Genomic DNA, 21389 nt, shown 5'->3' with positions numbered 1-21389 from the left:
GACGGTGAAGTCCATGGACTAGTCTTGTTCCTATCTGTACACAGGAAACACCCCAGAACTGCTAGAGACCACGGACGCCCAGGTCGGGAGGCCAGGCCACCTGACACGGGAGGCATTGTCTTCGTTGCTTTCAGGACTTTCTGTTATGGATATTAGGCCATTGGTTTCTAGCCAAGTCGTATTTTGACATGATTTTATTTTCAGTTATGTTATTGTGGTAAAATATATGTCACATAAAATTTGCCATGCTACCCATTTTTAAGTGTATCATTCGGTGGCATTCATTACCTTCACAATGTTGTACTACCACCACCACCACCATCTATTTCCAAAGCATTTTTTTTTACCCAAACAGAAACTCTGTACCCCAGCTCCTTTCTGTCTCTGTGAATTTGCTTATTCTAGATGTTTCATAGAGGTGCAATCATCCAATAGTTGTGCTTTTATGACTGGCTTACTCTTTTAGCATGCTTCTTTGTTGAGGGTTCATCCATGTTGTAGCATGTACTTGATATGACTTAAAACAATTTATGTGATAAGTGTATCCATTCATATTTCAATCTGTTGGAATGCGGATCATAAAGTGGACATGCACAATCACAGGAGAGATTTGATTGTTATTTTTCTATTTTTAAAGGATGTTTCATTATTTTTCTTCATCTTTGAACATCACTGATTCAGAGCCAATAAGTATGAATGAGTATGAATGAGTCACAATTGGAGGGTTTCCAATTCTTTGCCTATTATGCATGTGTTGGTTTTGTTCTGGGTCATAAAATAATATCATAAAATGCATTTGTCAAGCTTGTAATACTTCTAAAGAATTTAGGTTTAACTAAGTCAGAGGCAAATGACTCCTACCCTGGATGCACATTCTAACAAGTCCTTGCAATCCCATTGTGGAGGCCCCAACCGCATAATGAAGTCCTCTGAGAAGAAACTAAGGGTTGCTTTATTTTAAAACATTAGTTAACTGCATTGCATGATGCCATGATTTTAAATTAATGTTTAAAAGTGGAAATTTAAAAACTGTCTATCAAACATGATGAGGCCTGGGAGCCACTTCCAGGTATTTGGAGTTGGGGATGGGAGGAAGCAGGCCAGGCTGGTGGGAATTTATACTGTGTCCATATCCACAGTCTTCTGCACCCTCACCACCCCCCCACCCACACAACCCCCCAGATGGAACTTGGCTTTTCCTGTGTTTACCTTTGAGTTTGGTTTTGGTTAGAAGCAGGTGCTGATAGTGAGCTAGGAGAGAGCCCTAACCCAGCAGAGTTCTTAGGTAATGGTTTGGTTTAGCACGGACCAGGGTTCACATCCCTGGGTGCGCAGAGAATCAGCTATGGAACTTTGACAAACACAGATGCCGCGCACAGGGTCCACCCGCGGGCCCAATTAAATCAAGTGCTGGGGGCGGGGCCAAAGAGGGTGGGGAGCCATGGTTTAAGGCTTCTGCATTCCAGCCTGAGAGCCCTGAGCAAGGTCTGCCTGGGATGCTGGCAACCAAGTTAATCTCAGGACACAGGTCCTCTTCAGGCGACTGCAGAGGGGACACCCTGGAGAGGGCCAGCAGAGGGTCCCCTTAGATGCAGGTCCACTAACAATTGGTAGAATTTTAGGAAGTTTAGGAAGTTGGCTTTTGTTTTAGGAAGTTAAAATTGTAAAGGTTTTGAAATCTTAGAGAGAAATACAGAACTAACATACTATTATATAGTCTGAGTGCTTTAAATAATGCCCCAAAGTGAATTTCTCATTTTGATGGAGTCACACCTGGGTCACCTGGGACTGCAGGTACACACACCTATCAGAAGTGCTCTCCCTAGTGCCAGACACCTCGTATTATATCCCCTCAAATGGCTTCGGAGTAAAAATGTTGTGGCGATGTAGAATTTTGGAGCTGGGGCTGCACTGTCCTGAAAGCAGAAATCAGGGGGACCACTGATGCATCTTTTCTTCTCGCATGCCTGGAAGCTCACCTGTCTTCTCGCAGCTAATGGTGCCTCATTCTCTAAGTTAGGGCTCTACTGTGCTTTTTCATGAAACCATCTCTAGTTACTCAGGCTCATACCGACCCCGCCCTTCTATGACTTGGGGTGCTTATGGGCTCTAGCCAACCACGCTTGGGCTTAATTGCTCTCTCAAGCTTCATGCCTCTTGCCTCTGTCACCCCAGAATCCAGTGAGCCATTTGGAGGGGATACCCCACGTGTATACCTTTTGTGCATCCCTTCCCTAAGCCAGGGAGGAGCTGCTTCCCAGGGTCACTGTCAAGGGAGCCCTTGTCACTGATTCCTGATGCCACCCCAGGTCCCTGGGGGAAGAGCAGGGTTAGATTGAGCACATGAGACGATCAGGGTGGTCCGGTCACTGCTGAGCCTGTGGAGTCTGTTCATGTCATCTCCGGCTCTCAGACGCCTTGGGAAGGATGTGTGCTTCCACTGGTATTTCATTGGATGTAAGTCCTGAAAGATCATTACAAAACAGATAGTTAAAATGACTGTTTTTCTTTTTATGGAGAAATTAGGAGTCTGCCAACATTTTATTTTATTTTTTACTACGGAACGCTTCATGAACTTGCGTGTCATTCTAGCGCAGGGGCCATGCTAGTCTCTGTATCATTCCAATTATAGTATATGTGCCGCCGAAGCGAGCACCCAACATTCCTTAGAAGCTTAAAACCAGCTCATCTATGGAACCTTTCTTCATTCCTTTGTTTTCTCCTTATCTACGAAGTGGGGGAGTGTGGAATGGGAGAGACTGAGAGAGGCCGGGTGTCCTTGAGGCCACAGCAGCCTCAGCAGTAATGAGGCTGGTCCTGAATTGGTGGCCGGTGAGGGCCTACTTTTAAGCTTTAGTGTGGGAATCTGGGACTTAAACTTTGCTGCTGGTGGGAAGGTGAAGAAATGAATCAGTGCCGTGTATGACATTAGATGGGAAAAGAGGATTCAGAGAGCTTGGCTGTATAATGACCTGGTGGGAAGGTTGATCAGAAAGAACTACCCCAGCCCTGGCTGGTCTGGCTCAGTTGGTTGGGCATCGTCCAGTGCACTGAAAGGTTGCCAGTTGATTCCAGGTCAGGGCACCTGCCTGGGTTGTGGGCTCCATTCCCGTCCTGTAGGGGGCGTGCGGGAGACACTCTGACATTACGTTGATGTTTCTCTCTCTCTCCCCTTCTCCCTCCCTCTCTCTCTAAAAATCAGTTTTAAAAACCTTTGAAAAAGAATTGAAGTTATAAAAAACAAAACAAAACAGAAAGAACCACCCCAATGATACTGTTTTAGGGGTTCTGGTAGAGGGCTGGTCCTCTGTCTTCTGAGAGTTACTGATTAAATTTGCAAGTGTTAAGAGAGGCCCTTAGGCCTGATTTATTTAAAAAATTATCTTGGGTACCTGTTTTTAGAAAACAGGAATTCTGGGGTGGGGCGAAGTTAGTAATTTTCCCAAGAATGCTTCTGAAAATTTGCATTGCAAATACTGCTAATTATCAGCAGGAGATTCAAAACTTTGACACCTTGTTGGAGCTCTTGGTGCAGATCAAATTCTTGTCTTCAGTCTAGAATTGGCAGCTTCTTCTCCTTAATTTTCATGCAGTAATCAGCACTGAAAGAATATTTCTTTGACAGTTGCCCTTGGGGAGAACTCGGCCTGGGCTTGTTAGTTAGGGCAGACAGTTAAGTGGGAGCGAGAAGAATAATAACGCAGACTCCAAGGCCTCCATTTAGTTCCAGGAACGTCACCATTATCAACCTCTTTTCAATATTTACTGCCTGCTTTGGTGAATAATGGAAAATGGGGGTCGGCAAATCCATTTCAGAGTTAAGGAAAGTCCATTTTAATGGTCTGATTAAAATAAGATGAAATCCCATCTTTTAGGTCAATTAGCCCTTCCCAGAAAAAAAAGTTTTACTGGTAGTGACGGTTTTTCCTTCTTGGAGATAACATTGATTTAAGAACTCTCGTGACTATCGGAGCCCCCTGTGCTCTGATTGGAGAAGCAGTGTCAGTCTTGGGCTTACATGGGCCTCCAGGAAGAACTAACCCCCTCCGACAACACAGCACCACCGTCTTTACTCCCAATGTGCAAGTCACAGCCCCACACTCCCCCCAAAAATCCCACTCTAGTGACCACTGACAATTGCTTCTAGCAGAAAATTTCCTGTAGTGGGGCAATTCTTCTTCCATTTTTCATACCACTGGTCCGTTTTCCCCCCTGTACTTTTGGTTGAGATAAATAGGAGTTATTTTTAGTCACAGTTTCAAGTGGTATAATATCTTACCCTATGGAATGGCTGTAGAATAGATTCTCCCTCCTATTGCCTTTGTGCAAAGAAAATCAAGGCAAGAGTGGGAAAGCCGGTGAATAGGTCTAGCGATCTGCACAGACATGAGGGCCGTAGTTAGTGATACTGTATTGAATTCCTGAAATATGCGAACAGAGTAGATTTCAGGTGCTCTCATCAAACCCCAAAAAGGAACTATATGAGGAGATGGTATGTTCATTAGCTTGTCTACAGTAATTCTTTCACTGGTATATGTCTATAGCAGTTGTCCACCTTAAATAGATGTAATTTTTATTTTAATCCTCACCCGACAGTATTTTTTTCCATTGGTTTTTAGAGAGAGTGGAAGGGAGAGGGAGAGACAGAGAGAAACACCGATGTGAGAGAGACACATTGATTGGTTGCCACCCACATGCCCCCGACCAGGGCCAGATCCTGCAACCGAGGTATGTGCCCATGACCGGAATCGAACCCAGGACCCCTCAGTCTGCAGGCCAATGCTCTTATCTGCTGAGCCAAACTGGCTAAGGCAATGCAGTTTTTATTTTTAAATTTTTGTTATAAGTTTAGGAAAGGAGAGAGAGGATGATCAAGTAAATGGTACACAATATAGACAATTAATGAATCTGGGTAAAATATATGGGTAAAAAAGAGTCCTTATCCTATTAGCAACTTTTTTGTAGTTTTGAAAGCTTATCAAAATTAAAAGTCACCTCCAAATGGAAAAAAAATAGAGGAAAGCGCTGTGGAAAGGCGGACCGAAACAGTCAGACATCAGTGGGAGGAGTTTTCGTTTCATGGGAACTGTAGGGTCAAAGGTGCCAGACGAGGATACGCTACTTAGTTTCCAAACCAGAGCCTTGTCTAGTATGTAAAAAGGGCAGGTTTGTGCTAAAATGTGATATACCTATAGTTACGACAGTGCTTTTCAAAACTGAAACAACCCACGTTGCATTAAAAATCCCTGGGCCTCAGCCTGTGTGGCTCAGTGGTTGAGCATCGACCTATGAACCTGGAGGTCACACTTCGATTCCTGGTCAGGGCACATGCTCAGGTTGCGGGCTCAATCCCCAGTAGGAGGCATGCAGGAGGCAGCTGATCAATGATTCTATCTCATCACTGAAGTTTCTGTCTCTCTCTCTCCCTCTCTCTTCCTCTCTGAAATCAATAAAAATATATTTAAAAAAAGAGAGATAAAAATCCCTGGACCTAGATGGTGTAACTCCCTTAGCAAGGAACTGCAGCTCCTGCATCTGTGAGCCCGGCTACAGAACACATGGCCCGTTATGTCACTGTAACATCGAGCGAGAGGAAAGCACGGACGAGGGGTTTGTGAAAAGACCACATAGGGCAGCAGCACTCAAGAGCTCTTTGTTTAGAAAGCCAGGCGACTCTGCCAGGAAGGAATTACCTTTCAGCATCTTCCGTGGCATTTTTGGCACCTTTGGCCAAAAGGGACATGAAGAAGCAGGCAAATAACTGATTTGGTATTGTTTTCTGGTATGTCTCCGGTATGCAAGAAATTCTTTTTAAAAAATGTATGTCTGCCTCTGGTTTGTAGCAGGAATATATATTTTGTATATAAGGATTTCTCTTCATGCAAGGTACATGTAGCTAATTGACAACTGGTAGGCTGAGGATGGAAGCCCTTAGGTGGTCACAGAAGGTCTCAGAGACACAGGAACCCAGGTGGTGTGGGCAAGAAGCTGGAAGGTGGCTTGGCTGGGGATCGGAGGAGCCTGGGCCTTATCCTGAGGCGGAAGTGAGCAGAAGGTTTCCCGCATCAGCTGACATTTCCAATGCATTGGAAGATTCAGTTGGTCATACATCCCTCACAGATCAGAAAAGAGGAGGCCAGGCAGGGACACCTGACAGGACCAGCAGTTGCTACAACCCAGAAGAGACGATGGGAGCTGGACCTGAGGCAGCAATGCTGGCAGAACAGGGTAAATAATGAACCAGCTTTCTGGTTGAAGGATTAGAAGGGGAGCCCTGGGGACCCTAAAAGTATCAGGGGGATCATGGAGGAGGAGCTCAGGAACATGACCTGCAGAGTCTTTTGTGAAGTCTGTGCTCACCTCAATGTGCATGCATGACTCTGACCCTAGACAGCATATGGAAAATTTTGAGAACTGACTGAATAAGATGGTAGATTACTGCCCAGCTCCCAGACCAGCCACTGGAAGCACAGGCAGTACCAACCCAATGGCTCGGCCAGTGCTTTGAAGGCTGAACTGGCGCTGGAACCATAGCCCACGAAGGGCAGGTCATAGTGTGTGGCTGTGAACAGAACCAGGTTAATTTCCAGCTTCAACAAAAATCTCAACATTCTTCTGTAATATTTAAAGGTAACCCAGAGTCTTATAATCTTCAAAATGGTCAAGATATAAGCCAGAATTACTTGGCATAGTATAAACTAGGAAAATCTCAACTTTCATGGGAAAAGACAGATCAACAGACCCCGTTGCCAAGGTGGCATGGGTATTGGATGTATCAAATAATTTAAAGCAGCTAACATAAAAATGCTTTGGGAAGCAAGGGTGGCACTATTGCCATAAACGAAAAGATAGAAAGTCTCAGCGAAGAAAGATAAGAGAAGGTATAAAGAAAAACCAAATGGAAAATTTAGACATAAATAATATAATAAGCACCACAAAAAACTCACTAGATGGTCTCAGTAACAGATTGGAAACAATAGACCTAAATTCAGATGCACCAACAATTATATTAAATCTCACTGACCTAATCACAATAATTAAAGACATAATCAGAATGGGTAAACCAAGCAAGACCCAACTAAATGCTGCCTACAAGAAACCCACTTAATGCTATGAATAGGAGGCTTAAAAGCAAAAGGGTAGAGAAATAAATGATCATGCAAACACCAATCAAAAGAAGACTGTATTAATAACATTAGCGGAAGTAGACTGCAGAATAAAGAAATTAGCAAGGGATAAAGAAGGACATTATAACGACAAAAGGGTTAATTCACTCAGAAATGGAAAACCTATAGAACTTCAAAATAAATGAAGTAAAAACTGAAAGAACTGAAGTAAGAAATGGAAAATCCTCAGTTACAGTTGGAGACTTCAACATATTTCCTCTTGCCGATCAACAGAACTGGTAGCCTGGGCATCAGTAAGACTGTGGAGGGAGTGAACAGCACCATCCACGCTCTTGTTCTTTTTTAATTTAAGTTTATCTTTTTTGTTGAAAGTATTACAGATGTCCCCATTTTCCCCCATTGACCTCCTCCACCCCATTCCCACTCCTCCCCCCCCCCAGGCCTTCATTGCAATATTGTCTCTGTCCATGGGTTATGCATAAATGCATATAAATTCTTTGGTTAATCTCTCCCCCTACTCCTGCCTTCCCCCTTCCCTCTGAGATTTGTCAGTCTGTTCCATGCTTCCATGTCTCTGGATCTATTTTGTTCTAGTTGGGATTCTTAGAGTCTTCTACCCAGTGGCAGCAGTATATACACTCTTTTCAAGTGAGCATAAAACATTCACCAAAATAGGCTATATCCTGGTATCCTAGGTTACAGCTAAATTTTAGAATTGAAATTGTGTGTTTTCTGACCATAATGGAATTAAACTAAACCAATAACAGAAGGATAGCAAGATTATCTCTGAATACTTGGAAATTAAACAACATACTTTTAAGTAATCCATATATTGAAGAGAAATTCTTAAAGGAAATTAGAAAATATTTTGAACTACATGAAAATATAACATATCAAAATTTCTGGGATGTGGTTGAGGTAATGGGTGGAGGGAAATTTATAGCATTACGTGCTTCAATTAGGAAAAAAAACCCTCTAATCAACAATGTAAACACCGACCTTAAGAAACTAGGATAGAAAAAGAAAAAGAAAGCCACTCAACCAAAATGGGGACTGACTAGCCCCATTACTATAACTGATATTAACTACAACCATTAACTACAGTTAATAGGCAGATAATCTTCTGAAAAAGGAGCATTCAGGTCCAGATGGTTTCTGGCAAATTCTATCAAACATTTAAAGACTAAATAAAGGCAATCTTATATAATCTCTTTCATGAAAAAGAAGAGAAGGGACCACTTCCCAACTCATTTATAAGGCCAGTAGTACCATGATATGAAATGGGACAAAGTCTGGAGACTACAGACCAATCTCTCTCATGAACCAAGATGCAAAAATCCTCAGCAAAATATCAGCAAATCCAACAACATGTGAAAAGAATGATGCACCATGGCCAAGAGGAAATGCAAGGCTGGTACCATATTTGAAATTCACTCTGTGTAAACTACAGCACTAACAGCGTGAAGAAAGGGCACATAATATCAGTTGAAGTAGAAAAAGCATTTGACAAAATTCAGTATCCATTTATTATATATTAAAAACTCTGAGCAAACTAGAAATTGGGGGGAACTTCTTCACCTTGATAAAGGGTAATGTATAAACACCTACACCAATCATAATTGATGGGGAAAGACTAAATGCCTTCCCCCTAATATTGAGAAGAAGGCAAGGGGATCCATTCTTAGCACTCCTATTGAACATTATACCAGTAGTCTTGACCAGTGTAATAAGATAAGGGAGAAAGGGGGGAGGGTGTATATAGATTGGGAAGGAAGAAATGAAATTGTTCTTTGTCACAGACAGCATTATTATCTAGGTAGAAAATCACAGGAAATCTACAAGAACAAAACCTAAAAAACCCCTAGAATTAATACATTTAACAAAGCTACAGGATACAAAGTCAACACACACAAACAATTTTACTTCTAAATGCTAGTAATAAACAGTTGGGAATGGGAAAGTTTATAAAATATTTCCAATAGCTCCCCCCAAAATGTGAAATACTTACAAATTTGGCAAAAAAATCCCCCACAATAAACAAAAACATATAAGATCTGTAGTTAATAATGACAAAACACTGATGAAACCAATCAGAGATCTAAATTCATAGACAGAATAGGTTCATGGTTAGAAGATTCAACTAGTTCAACTCTCCCTTACTTTATCTATAGATTTAGTGTGTTTCCCATAATACTTCCAGAAAGTATATATATCTTAGATTTAACAAGCTGCTTCCAAAATTTATATAAAAAGGACAAAGGACAAGAATAGCCAAAACAATTTGGAAAAGGAAGAATGATATTTTAGGAGTTATGCTACCTGATTTTAAAACTTACTATGAAGCTATGGTAATCAATATAGTGTGGATTAGCAAAAGGATAGACAGATCAATGGTGCAGCATAGAGAATCTAGAAATAGACCCACACAAACATAGCCAATGGGTTTTTGGACAAATTTGCAAAAGGAGTTAAAGACAGAATAATCTCTTCCACAGATGATGTTAGATCAGTTGGACATCTGTGTAATAAGAGAACCTCAATCTAAACCTTAAGTTTATGCAAAAATTATTTCTAAATGAATCACGCATCTAAATATGAAAAGTGAAACTATAAAAATTTTAGAAGAACACAAAGGAGAAAAGTTTTGTCACTTTGGCTTAGGCAGTGGCCCACGCCCCCACTTCAGCTCTTTGAGATTCTTTCAACGTGTGCTCCTGTTCGGTAGATAATTGATGTTTGACTTCTACCAGGTAGTTTTTATGACTAACATTTGTTGAACAGTTACTCTGATGCAGGCATTGTTCTAACTCAATCCTACAACACCCCTGAAAAATAGGTACTATCTCACTTTGGAGATGAGAAAACTGAAGCACAGAAATATTAATAAAGATGCCTAGAGTAACTTCTGTGAACCACAGAACTACAAGTGCCCTGGGCAGTCTCTTGGGAGATCACACCGTTACCCACTCAGTCTGACATTCTCACCCTGCTCATCCTGCTTGGAAACGCAAGTCACTAATATTCGTGGCTCCTGTGACCCACACTGTGTACAACTGTGTGTGTGTGTGTATGTTTGTGTGTGTGTGTGTGTGTGTGTGTGTGTGTGTGTGTGTGTGAGCTTTATTCACAGGCCCACATTGAGGCTGGCGGGCTTTCTGCCGTTGAAGCCCAGTATTAACCCACTTGAATCTATTTAGCGCCATCTTGTGTCTGTAGTGGGTTTTACTGAAAGCAGTGTTTTAGCACTAGGGCTGGGGAACAAAAGATCTAGTGGGCAAGCTTTTGATTTCCCAAATATTACCACCAATCAGTGTGATCAGAAACTTGGAACTCCACTAGATATGAACTTTCTGGTGACTTCCCTTCTGCAATGTGGTCAGTTAATAGAATCTGGGAGGGAAACAGATCATAAAGAGAAACATTCAAGTTGACCTTTAAATCTCGCTTTGCCTTCTTGTTTTGGAGCAGTGTCCTGGCTTCGTGGGCTGCCTGCAGCCCCAGAGGCCCTGAGAGGTTAGGATGAGACCTTCATTCCTGCCTTTTCAGCCCTGGGGGGAGGGCCCAAGGGATGCACCTTCCAGAGACCCAAGAGCCTGCTTGTCTCCCCTGTGCTGTTAGACAGATTTAGAAGATGCTAAAACCTGCCTGTAGATTTACCTCTTTGTTTAATTTTTTTAATTAATTTTTTTTCAATTATAGTTTACATTCAATATTATTTTATACCAGAGGCCTGGTGCACAAAATTCTGCATGGGTAGGGTCCCTAGGCCTGGTCGGTGATCAGGGCCAATCTGTGGGGCAACCAGCTGGGTGATCAGCCCGCCCCCCCTCCCTGCTGGCACCCACCTTGGCCAGCCTGGTGCCGCCTGCTTGCTGCCCCCCCCCACCACCAGTGCTGGTCACCTCCCTCTGTGGGCGACTGGCGAGGCAATCGAGGGGCCCCCACTGGCACCTGCCTTGGCTGGCCTGGGGTCTGGGGGCTGGGGGCAGCTCCTGCATTGAGCATCTGCCCCCTGGTGGTCAGTGTGCATCATAGTGACCGGTCATTGTGCCGTTTGGTCAATTTGCGTATTAGGCTTTTATTATATAGGATTAGCTTCAGGTATACTGCATAGGCAAGCACATACTTTACAAAGTGTTCCCCCTGGTATTTCTAGTATCTATCTTCTTCAACAGCGGAACTCAAATGGGAAAAGGACTGTGGTGCAAATTCCCCTTCCCTGGAGTTTCGCCAGCTTGTTTTGTAAGGGAGAGGAGGAACAAGAGGGGAGAAGGGGAAAGTGGGGCAGGATGCACTGAATTCTCAGAGCTCTTCCCTGAAGTGGAGGTGGAAGGGGTACACTGCTAGTAAAAAATTCTAAAAACCAAAAGAAAAGCATCTAACATTTTACAGTCTGATTTTGTCCCCTTTTCTATAGAGGAGGCTTACTTTTCTATTATAGAAGTGAAAGATGCTCATAATGGAAAAGTGGGTAAATAGGAAAATAACACATCCAAAGAACATATGCACAGTCATAATGCTTAATGTATCACAGGGCTTCCTTTCCTTCTGGGCATGAAGGTGTTAGTGCTTACCTGAATTATGTGATGTTTATTCATGATTTTCTACATGTTAATTCTTTTATTATAAACACTTTACAGTTAGGACATAGCTTTGGTAAATGACTGTATGCTGAGTTCCATAGCTATGATGGGTATTTAGGTGTTCGTTGATATTTTGATATTATAGATGACACTTCAGTGAGTTTGCTTCATCCCTTTTCCCCCTTTAATGTAAGGTTATTTCCTTAGTGTAGATTCCCGAAATCACATTGATGGGGGGTGGGGGCAGAGAGGACTTTCAGACTCTGAGTACCAACAAGGAGGAGCCAGACCATCCTGGCTGGGGGTGGGCTCCACCCCTTGGTAGTGGTGGGTTTGAGGCACATTCCCTCACTTTTCGGAGCCTGAGTTTTTTCCTCTGTCGGGTGGGGGTAATAATATCCACTGCACAGGAGAGCTGTTGCATTAATAACACATATTACCCCCCCTTATAGCATGGCACACAACAGGCTCTAAATTATATAGTAACTATTTTAAAAAACAATGACAGCACTAAATAGTCATATTACAGGACTTGTGCCAATTTGCCCTGCCACCAGTAATGTATGAAGTTACTTGTTTACCCTCATCAGCAATGAATAACCGAATCATTTCTTTTAAATATATCTTTGATCATTTCGGTGAAAATGCTACCTCAATATTGTTTTAGTTTGCATTTTTGTTATAGTGAGAATGAACTTCTTTGTACATTATGTGAACCAGCTTGTTGTCTCTTATGAAAAGCTTTTAGCCTTTTTTCTGTTGGCGTTTAGTATTTTCTTACCAATTTGTATGAAGTGTTTATATATAATACATCATTTAAACCTTCATCATATTTGCTGTCATCTGTCCTTTTATCTACTGTTATCTTTTTATATCAAACTTTGGTTTTCTTTATATGTGACATACATATTTCTCATTCAGATGAGAAAGTGGCTGCAATCGTGACCTCTTCATTGTAAATTCTGTAGATGAATATTTTATTGAATCTATGACAGTTCTTGCAAAAATAACAAAATTATGTATTCATTTCCAACCATCCTACATCTCATTATTTTTCATGTCATTAAATTTTCCTGAACTCTAGAGCAGTGTTAAATGATCATGGGATTAGGAGGCATCATTTTAAAATGATTCCTGATTTTAATAGGAACAGCTCAGTGTTTCACCATTAAGTAGAATATGAATCTGTTATTACAATAATTATGCTGTTTATTGTGTCAAGGATCTAAGTAATTTTTTTAAGTTTTGAGTTTTTCCATATACAGGGGCATAATTTTTTCCAGAATGATTATGCGGTTTGTTATTTGATCTTTTGTTGGGTAGGATAATAATAGCTTTCTCATATCACACATACATTTCTATGCTTGCAATTATTATATACTCACTATTTTGTGTTTTACTTTTCTCAACTAACACCATTTTATATAGACTTTCCTACAACCTACATATAAACTTGTATGTGTGTGTGATGCATAAAAGAAAGAATGTGAGCCTTGGCCCCTGTGGCTCAGTGGTTAGAGTGTTGGCCTGCACATCGAAGGGTCTTGGGTTCGATTCGTGGTCAAGAGCATGTCCCTGGGTTGCAGGTTCAATCCCCAGCCCTGTCCTGGGCATGTGCAAGAGGCAATCGATCCATGTGTCTCTCTCACATCAGTGTTTCTCTCTCTCTCTCTCCCTGTCCTCTTCTCCTCCCCTCCCTCCATTCCATTTTCTCTAAAAAAGCAATGGGAAAAATATCTTTGGGTGAGGATTAACAAAAAAGAAAAGCAAAGAAAGAATGTGAGAAAAATGCATTAATATATTAAGAATGCTTAACCTAAATTATGGGATTATGAATTATTTTTACTTCACTCCTCCATGTTTTCCAGTTTGTGATGTCCTACTGTTACCATGAAAAGAAAGTATTGCCTAACAATGTCAATGCCAGATCCATTAATTATGGGTGAAATAAGATTTAGGAGGTCAGATATGGTTTTAGGGAGCCTACTTAGTTAGAGTATGTAACTTCTGCTCATTATCTAGAGTCCAAGCTATTTTGATATGAGGGAGCTGAAAACATGGAGTTCATGTATTTTTGAAAAAGGAAATGCCATGGCTCGGATTTTCCTTTTTAACAATGGCAATATGTGGTGACTATTTTCCTTCACTAAGAATTTAGGACTTTGTGTTTGAAAAAATGATATTTTTCATGATTTCTGATATCTTAAACTGTGCAAGTCTTTAGAAGGAATTACAAATAATATTAAAATACATACATGTATCCCTTACCTAAAGGATTCAAACAGCCTCAGCTGGGGATGTTCCATAGCCTCTGGGGGCAACTAGACAGGTTGCTGTGGAAATTTCATTAGTCCTCAGGCCCCACCAGGAAGCTACAGCCCAGACACCATCTCATGGCTATCACTGCCTGTCTACTGCACACAGATATAGAAACGTCAAAACACACATTTACATATCAAGACGCAGAGAAACAGCAATCACTGCATTTGGTACCTTAATTGCATCTTCCAGGCGCCAGGAATAGCCCTTGTTTCTTCTTCTGTGATCCACACTTTTCTCTCTAAAATGAGATTTTGCTATTTTCAGAGCCCAGGCATTTTCTTCTAATTTGGTTCCTAACATACTGTGTACTTAAAGTATGAAAATCTCCATGGCCATTATGATCGTTGAAAATTATATTTACACATAAAACCATAATGTCTCCTTGCTTCTTTTTCTCTCCTCTGTAGCTCTGGGCCAGATTATGTTGTATGTGGATGGGATGAACGGAGTAATAAACCACAATGAAACCATTCAGTGGCTGTACACTCTCATCGGGTCAAAGGTAAGAGAAGGTTCAGGTTGAACATGTCATTCAGTTTCAGTATCATCTGCCTTTTTCTGTTACCCTGTCTGAGATGCTTTTGCAGAAAGGAATCCTTTTTGGCTTGGTTCTAGCCCTGTCACAATACAAATGAGGACTCCTATTTTATAGATTTAAAAATACACTCAAATGGCAAGAGTTTACGACTCTTTAATGCATTTTATGTTTTCTTCTTTTAAATTTAATCAAATGCTTTTGGCGCCTCTTGTTTTTAATGATTAATTTAAAAACTATACCATCACCTGGCTGGAGTGGCTCAGTTGGCTGAGCATTGTCCTGTGCACCAAAGTGTTGCCAGTTTGATTCCCAGTCAGGCCAGATGCCTGGGTTGCAGGTTCGATCCCTGTTTGGGGCATGTACAGAAGTCAACCAATGGATGTTTCTCTTTCTCTCTCTCCTCCTTCCCTCTCTAAGCATATCCTCAGGTGAGGATTAAAAAATATGTAATAAAATAAAATAAAAACTATACCATAGAAACAGTATCAATCTTACCTGCTGTATTTCATATTCAGATACTTAAGCACATATGTATGGGTTGTACTGATGTGTATGCGTGTTCCTATATATAGATGAAAGAATTTGAGACTGTCTTTCAACTCCGCCATTCACTATGAAAGTAGCCAACATTCATTAAATATTTACCAGGTAGCAGGCATGGTAAAAATGCTTTGCAAACATTATCTCCTAAAAGGTAAATGATTTTATTCCCATTTTTTAGTTGAGGAAATAATGCTTAGTTATGAGAATCTATCTGATTTCCTGCATGGATATTGACATGTGTCTGCCCCGCCATGCCTTGGCCATGATGCCCTCATACTCTGGGAGTGTGAGGCTAAGGAGGCAGCTCCATCCTGTCACTGTGTGTCCTGGCAGCTGGGTGAGGCTCTGGCATCGTCCTCTCTGGTTCTCAGGTGGGGCCATGAGGTGTCTAGTTGGAGGAGGAACTTGGAAGAAGGAGGAAGAAGGGATCCAGCTCCGAGCAGGTGCAAATGAACCAAGGCTGGAGTGTGGTCAGCTTTGGGGCAAGGGTGGGTGGGGCACCATGGAGGAGATCACGGTGACCATAGTGGGCATCAGGGTTAGGCAGAGGAGGGTCTCGGGATTCCAAAAGCTAGGGAGAGGGCGCAGGCTTTGCAATAAAAATGGACTCTTGATACATGTCATGGCTGAATTAAGACATCTTTATAGCTTTATTACGGTCGTGATAAAACACCAACGGTCAGCCCTGTTTCGAACAGGAAATAAAACTCAGCGTGCTTATGGTAGGAAAAGTGGCAGTCTTTCAGCCGATCACTAGGGATGGGAGGGAGAAGAGATACTGAGAGGAAAGATACGGAGGAGAGAAGGAGGGGGATGGGAAAAGATGAGAGGAGAAACCTCAGGGAGGAAAAGAAAAAGAGGAGATGAGCAAAAGGAAACGGCCTCAGGCCTGCATCTGTCTGCTCAGTAGACGGGGGAAGACTCAGCCAAGGTCTGCAGCAGCATCCTGTCCATTTTCATTTGGAATCATCTGTAAGGAAAACAAACCACCAAACGGCGCACGTGGGAAAATTCCTTACTGCATTTCTAAATACCATGGAGAAACCATCAAATTAAAAGCCCTCAAGAATGAGAATGTAGGAATTCTGGGCCCCAGCCCCCTTTGCTGGGTAGCACACGCAGTGGTGGGGACCCTGGGCGTCTGTTCTCGGGGCCTCTGCTGAGCTGGGCATTTGCTTCCTCACTGGGGGCATCGTCTCCAGATCAGTGCTGCTCTTTCCTCCATCTGTCATTCTCCCAAAGGAAGGTCCATAGTGGTCTCTGGCTCCTGTGTTCACACTGGGCCGGTCACTGTGAAGGTGAGAAAATAGAGCCACAGGGCAGCCTAAGCCTCGCAGCCATGGTGCTAGAAAGGGGATGGACTGACCCTGGGCGATGCCCCGCAGCCCACGCGCACTCATTGTGACATCCGATGACCCTGCAGGCTGTGCTCAGTTTCAGACCAGTGGCCAAAAGTCAACAGCGCCAGCAGCCACCAAGTTTGTTTTCCGTGCAATTCTAACACGATCACCTCTTATTTACAAAACCAACCCAGTGTCCCCTGACACTCCCCATCACCCCATATCTAGATGGTGAGGAATCTGCAAGCAGAAAGGATGCCCTAACCTACACTTACAGGTTTTGAGAAGGAAGCCTTAGTTCCTTAAACATACACACTGGCCGATAGGGCCACAGAGCTTCTCCCAGTTCAAATAAAATTAAGGCGGGAGAGCCAGGGGCCCTTAGGGCTTTCTTTTGACTAAGAGTTGAGTTCTCAGTACCTAAAAGGTTTGCCTTGAGATCCTGTGGTTTTTACCTTAAACAGGCACAGAGTTGATACTGAAGTCCTGGGTTAGGGAAACCTTGCCATCCTGTCTTCATAACCTTCCTTTTTCCTTCCATGAAAGGCAACACGATGTGATGCTGCCATCAGGCCTGCCAGAGGGTCATTGTGCAACACATATTTGCAGATATTTGAGACACAGAGTCAGAGGACAGAATGATGTATTTGCTGCCAAATAATTACTTTTTAAAAGAAAGAAAAAGTGTTTTCAATAAAGGGCTTTAGTCTGTTTACCAAAGTCCATCTTTAAACCCCAGTCAGAGGTAAGAAGCAGTGGTCCACCCTGTGACTTCTCACATGGTGTGAATTTTTCCTCTTCATGCATATGGAAGTCTCATTAATTGGGATAAGATGATTCAGCTTATACAGCACAGCCTTTTGTCACTCTGACAGAGCCTCTGTCTCTCGTGACCGTATGGATCCCCTTCTGGCCCATGGGGGAGGCCCCAGGGACCCCTAGCTCCTTGTGGGTTCCCCAGGATGCCTCCTGTTGTGGTCATGGAGTCTGCCCTATCTGTGGTGCTGTCCACCTTGGCTTGCTCTATTCTCTCCAGTTCTCTGTCAGCCCCACTGAATCAATTCTTCCAGCGGTGCCCTAGGTTGCTGACCACAGATCTCTAGATAGCGTTGGTACTTGTGTGGTGTTGGTCATGCTTCCCTACTCCTCCCAGAACAGCTACTAAACCTGATCTGAGGGGAGTCCTGGCCACAGTCCCCCTTTCACACACACACACACACACACACTCTTACACACATGAGAGGGCCATTCCCCCCCCCCTCTCTCTCTCACACACACACACACACACACACACACACACACACACGGGGACACTATAAGATGATGAGGATGATTAGTAGTGCGTGGTGTGTAGAATAGAGTGGTGGAGGGGGAGAAATTGACAGGGATGGGAGGCTAAGGGCTAGTGTAGTATCAATGCTGGGAGGTGATGAGGCCTGGTCAAGAGTTGAGGTGGAAACAGAATATTGGAAATATGGAGACATTTTGAGGAATAACTTCTTAGGACTGGGTTTCTGGACATGGAAAAATAAAAGCAGGAATCAAAGATCGGGGGGAATACAGTTTTGAATCTGGGCAGCTAGGAATGCAGCATTGCTTCTGGTAGGAGAAAGAAGTGGAAATTGAGGTTCCTTGGCAGGAAAGCTCTGATAGGCTGGTTTTGAGATGAAGGCAATGTCCCCAAGGACAGCTTAGCAGATGCCCCCAAGGTGCCAGGTACTTCAGTAAGTGCTGGCTGGCGAGCCCTTTAACCTCAGAGTTGTCAGCATGTCACTGCTGTGTGAGGCACATGACCCACCTGTGTGTGAGATCTGAAGTGCTTTTTGAGTTACATAAGATAAAATCACAAAATTCCAGTCTTGAAGAGGTGGCAAGGTCTTGTCAAAGATGTTCCTGACATTCACCAGCCACATTCCTGATACTTCCAACAGCCATAGTTGGGCACTGGAATTGGTGGAAAGCCTTCCTCATCTGGACCTGCCTCTACCTCTCTGTCATCAGCCAAACGCAGTGCTCTGCTTTCTGAAGCAGCACACACTCACTACTCCATGGAAGTTGAATTTTCAAAGGCAGTATGTCACCCTGTCCAAGAGGCTCCTTGTTCCATAGACAGATCTCCAGAAACAGGAGTAGCAGGTGAGGGTTTGACCCTTCTGCCCTACTAGGGCAGGTGGCCAAGTCAAGGACTAGCATCTGTGCTCTAGCAGCTGGAAAACGAATAGGGACAAGGGGTTCTAATACAGAAGAACATTTGAGGTGATGTGAAAACCCCGGAGTATTTCATGGGCTGTTCCCCGCAAAGAGATGTTCTAGGACAGTGGTCGGCAAACTCATTAGTCAACAGAGCCAAATATCAACAGTACAATGATTGAAATTTCTTTTGAGAGCCAAATTTTTTTAACTTAAACTATATAGGTAGGTACATTGTTATTAACTTAATTAGGGTACTCCTAAGCTGGCCTTTGCTAAAAACGTCTTCAATCTGATTGAGGTACATTCGCTGAGGTCGACCCCTTCCAACTCTCCCATCCACACTCGTCTTGTATACTTGTTTCGTCTATCTCCTTTCGTTCATCCTCTCTATATGTCCAAACCATCTCAACATACCTTTCTCAATCCTTGCACTACATCTTCTTTCACTCCACAACATTCCCTAAAATTAACTTAATAAACTGTACTTAAAGTTTTAAGTCAACTTCGCACTGTACGTGCGCGCCCACACGTGGTATTTCGTGGAAGAGCCACACTCAAGGGGCCAAAGAGCCTCATGTGGCTCGCGAGCCGTGGTTTGCTGACCACTGTTCTAGGAGGAATGAATGGACAGTAGGCCCAGAAGCAGAGGCTTCTGGGAGCAGGCCTGGAAGTAGCCCTGCACGCTCAGGGTTGCCTTTGCCAGGCTGCTGACTGCCATCCCCGGGCCTCTGTCCACCTGCCAGCACTCACCTGCCCACCCTCCTCCATCCACTCTAAGGAGATGTGAGCTGGATGCCAAACTCTTGCTAACAGGGCATTCACCACACCTGAGGCTCAGGTGTTGTCCACTTTCATGTTTCTAGGGCTGGTATTTACTTAAGAAAGTTATTTAACCTTGATTATTACTTGGAAAAGAGTATTCATCCCATTTCCCCAAGACTTAAATTTTTGCACAAGAGGGAAAGACAGGTTTCCTCACTGGAGAATAGAAAGAATCCGATTTGACTTCCTTCAGCAATTAGCTGTGTGACAGGTTGCATAGCCTCCTAGAACATGGGGTTTTGTATCTGAAACGAGGGATGTCACTAACCGGAAAAGCATCCAACCTTGTTGATTTCCCCCCTTCGAGCTGCTCTGTAAGGCAGTATTTCAATGCAGAGTTTTTGGGATTCCTTAGTGAACAGTAACAGGAGGGATTTATGCTATCTATGGTACCTATTTATGTTACCTAACTCTTCATAGCTACGATGAATATCCTAAGGGAAAGTGAGCAAAATGGATATTTTCTGGTCTTGTCATCATTCTTTAAAGAAACCTGCTGCTTAAGGCCCCAGAATTGTCTCTCAGTAGAAGAACATGCTCATTTGTAGCACTATTTATTATTTTGATATTCATTTAAATTATTTTTGAATAGTCTGCTATGTTTGACGTTCTGTAAGATTTCCACCAACGAGTAACAATTTAAAGGGTTCCTAGCCTTGCACTTGGCCTACTAGGTTCATCCCAAAGCTGGTTCTCTTTCTGCAAACTTCATTGAGTCATCAGCAAATCTGCCATCAGGCCCTGAGGCCATTGCCCATGAATTTGGTACAGGTGACTTCCTGTACAGCTGTGCCAACCCTGGTGACTATACTTCTCCTTCAGGGACATCTGAGAGCCATGGCCCAGAGTTCTGTGCTCAGGTACCGTAGTCGGGCCTGTACTTTACTTCTGATAAGACCCACCTCATTTTGTTGACAGAGTCTTTGAAGGCGGGGAGCTACGGAGTCAGAGGTGTCTGTTGGACTGATGGACAGACGGTGACATAGATTTCAGGGCCTGATCTGAGATCCTTGCGCAGGAATTCAAGCTTCAGTCTATGTCATTGGAAGAAAGTGTTTCATTAAGAAAATCTAGTGTCTTAAGTCACTTGAATTTTTCTGTTGATAAAATGCTCAGATATTCTTAGTTCTTTCTGGCAAGCTTGTAAACAGTGGCACAGCTTCGCAGATCAAGATATCTCGCCGATTTTGAAATCCTTTTTAATAACCAGCATCCACTTCTATAACATGTATTTATGCTTTTTTAGTGGAAAATGAAACAAATAGAACGAAGCCTGTTTTTCTGACCCCCTTTGTAATTTAAGTCCTGAGGTTTGGAAATTGTTTTCTTTTTATGGTGGTTGCATTTTTAGAAGAGGAGTAGGAATTTGGAGATTTGGGGGGATACTTTTATTTCTACTTAATAAGCAGCATATTTGACCTGCTAAGTATAGTTCTTGGGTTTCTCTAAGTACAATAAAAACGTGCAGGGAGCTCTAGTTTGCTTTCAAGTGCAAACTTATTGAGGAAAATTGCCTTTTATTCCTTTTCCATACATCTGGTGGTTACATTTTGTCTAAAACCTGGACACCCGGGTTCCATACAGGCTGACTCCACACCCTCCCTGTGGGTTGACCCAGAAAATGAAAAACCCAGCAAAGCACCATGTCTTCACCATCCTGCTACCCCCTTCATCCCAGCTCGCGGGCAGGGAGTAACGCTGGAGCCTCGAGTGGTTTATGCAGACTGGAGGCTCAGACCTCAACTGAGGCCTGACTAATGTACATCCCTGCGTTAAAGGCACTTCTGTCCCCATGAGGACTCAGCCTCTGTTTCACACTGAGTAGGAACAGAGAGTACGAATTGAGAGCTGCTGCAGAAAGTAAAGCTCAGCCCGGTTCCCCCAAATGTGCTAAACACACATGAGAAGCACAGCAGTCCAC

General features: G+C 43.0%; 1 protein-coding gene and 1 non-coding gene across 2 annotated transcripts in view; one reads left to right on the top strand and one right to left on the bottom strand.

Annotated features, from left to right (window-relative positions):
- FHOD3 (formin homology 2 domain containing 3) overlaps positions 1-21389 on the top strand; it is a 327675-nt gene that overhangs the window by 163156 nt on the left and 143130 nt on the right. The window contains exon 6 of the mRNA XM_023750800.1: positions 14440-14534. Within this exon, the coding sequence (XP_023606568.1) occupies positions 14440-14534 (95 nt within the window). The remainder of the gene's footprint in view (positions 1-14439; positions 14535-21389) is intronic.
- Positions 2553-2656, bottom strand: LOC111825190. The gene has a single exon (XR_002828332.1). It is a non-coding gene; the product is annotated as a U6 spliceosomal RNA (small nuclear RNA).

Source organism: Myotis lucifugus, unplaced genomic scaffold (genome assembly GCF_000147115.1).
Source record: "Myotis lucifugus unplaced genomic scaffold, Myoluc2.0 scaffold_16, whole genome shotgun sequence".
In the NCBI taxonomy this organism is placed as follows: Eukaryota; Metazoa; Chordata; class Mammalia; order Chiroptera; family Vespertilionidae; genus Myotis; species Myotis lucifugus.
The sequence above is the reverse complement of the archived record's forward strand: the minus strand, read 5'-3'. Positions and strand labels throughout refer to the sequence as shown.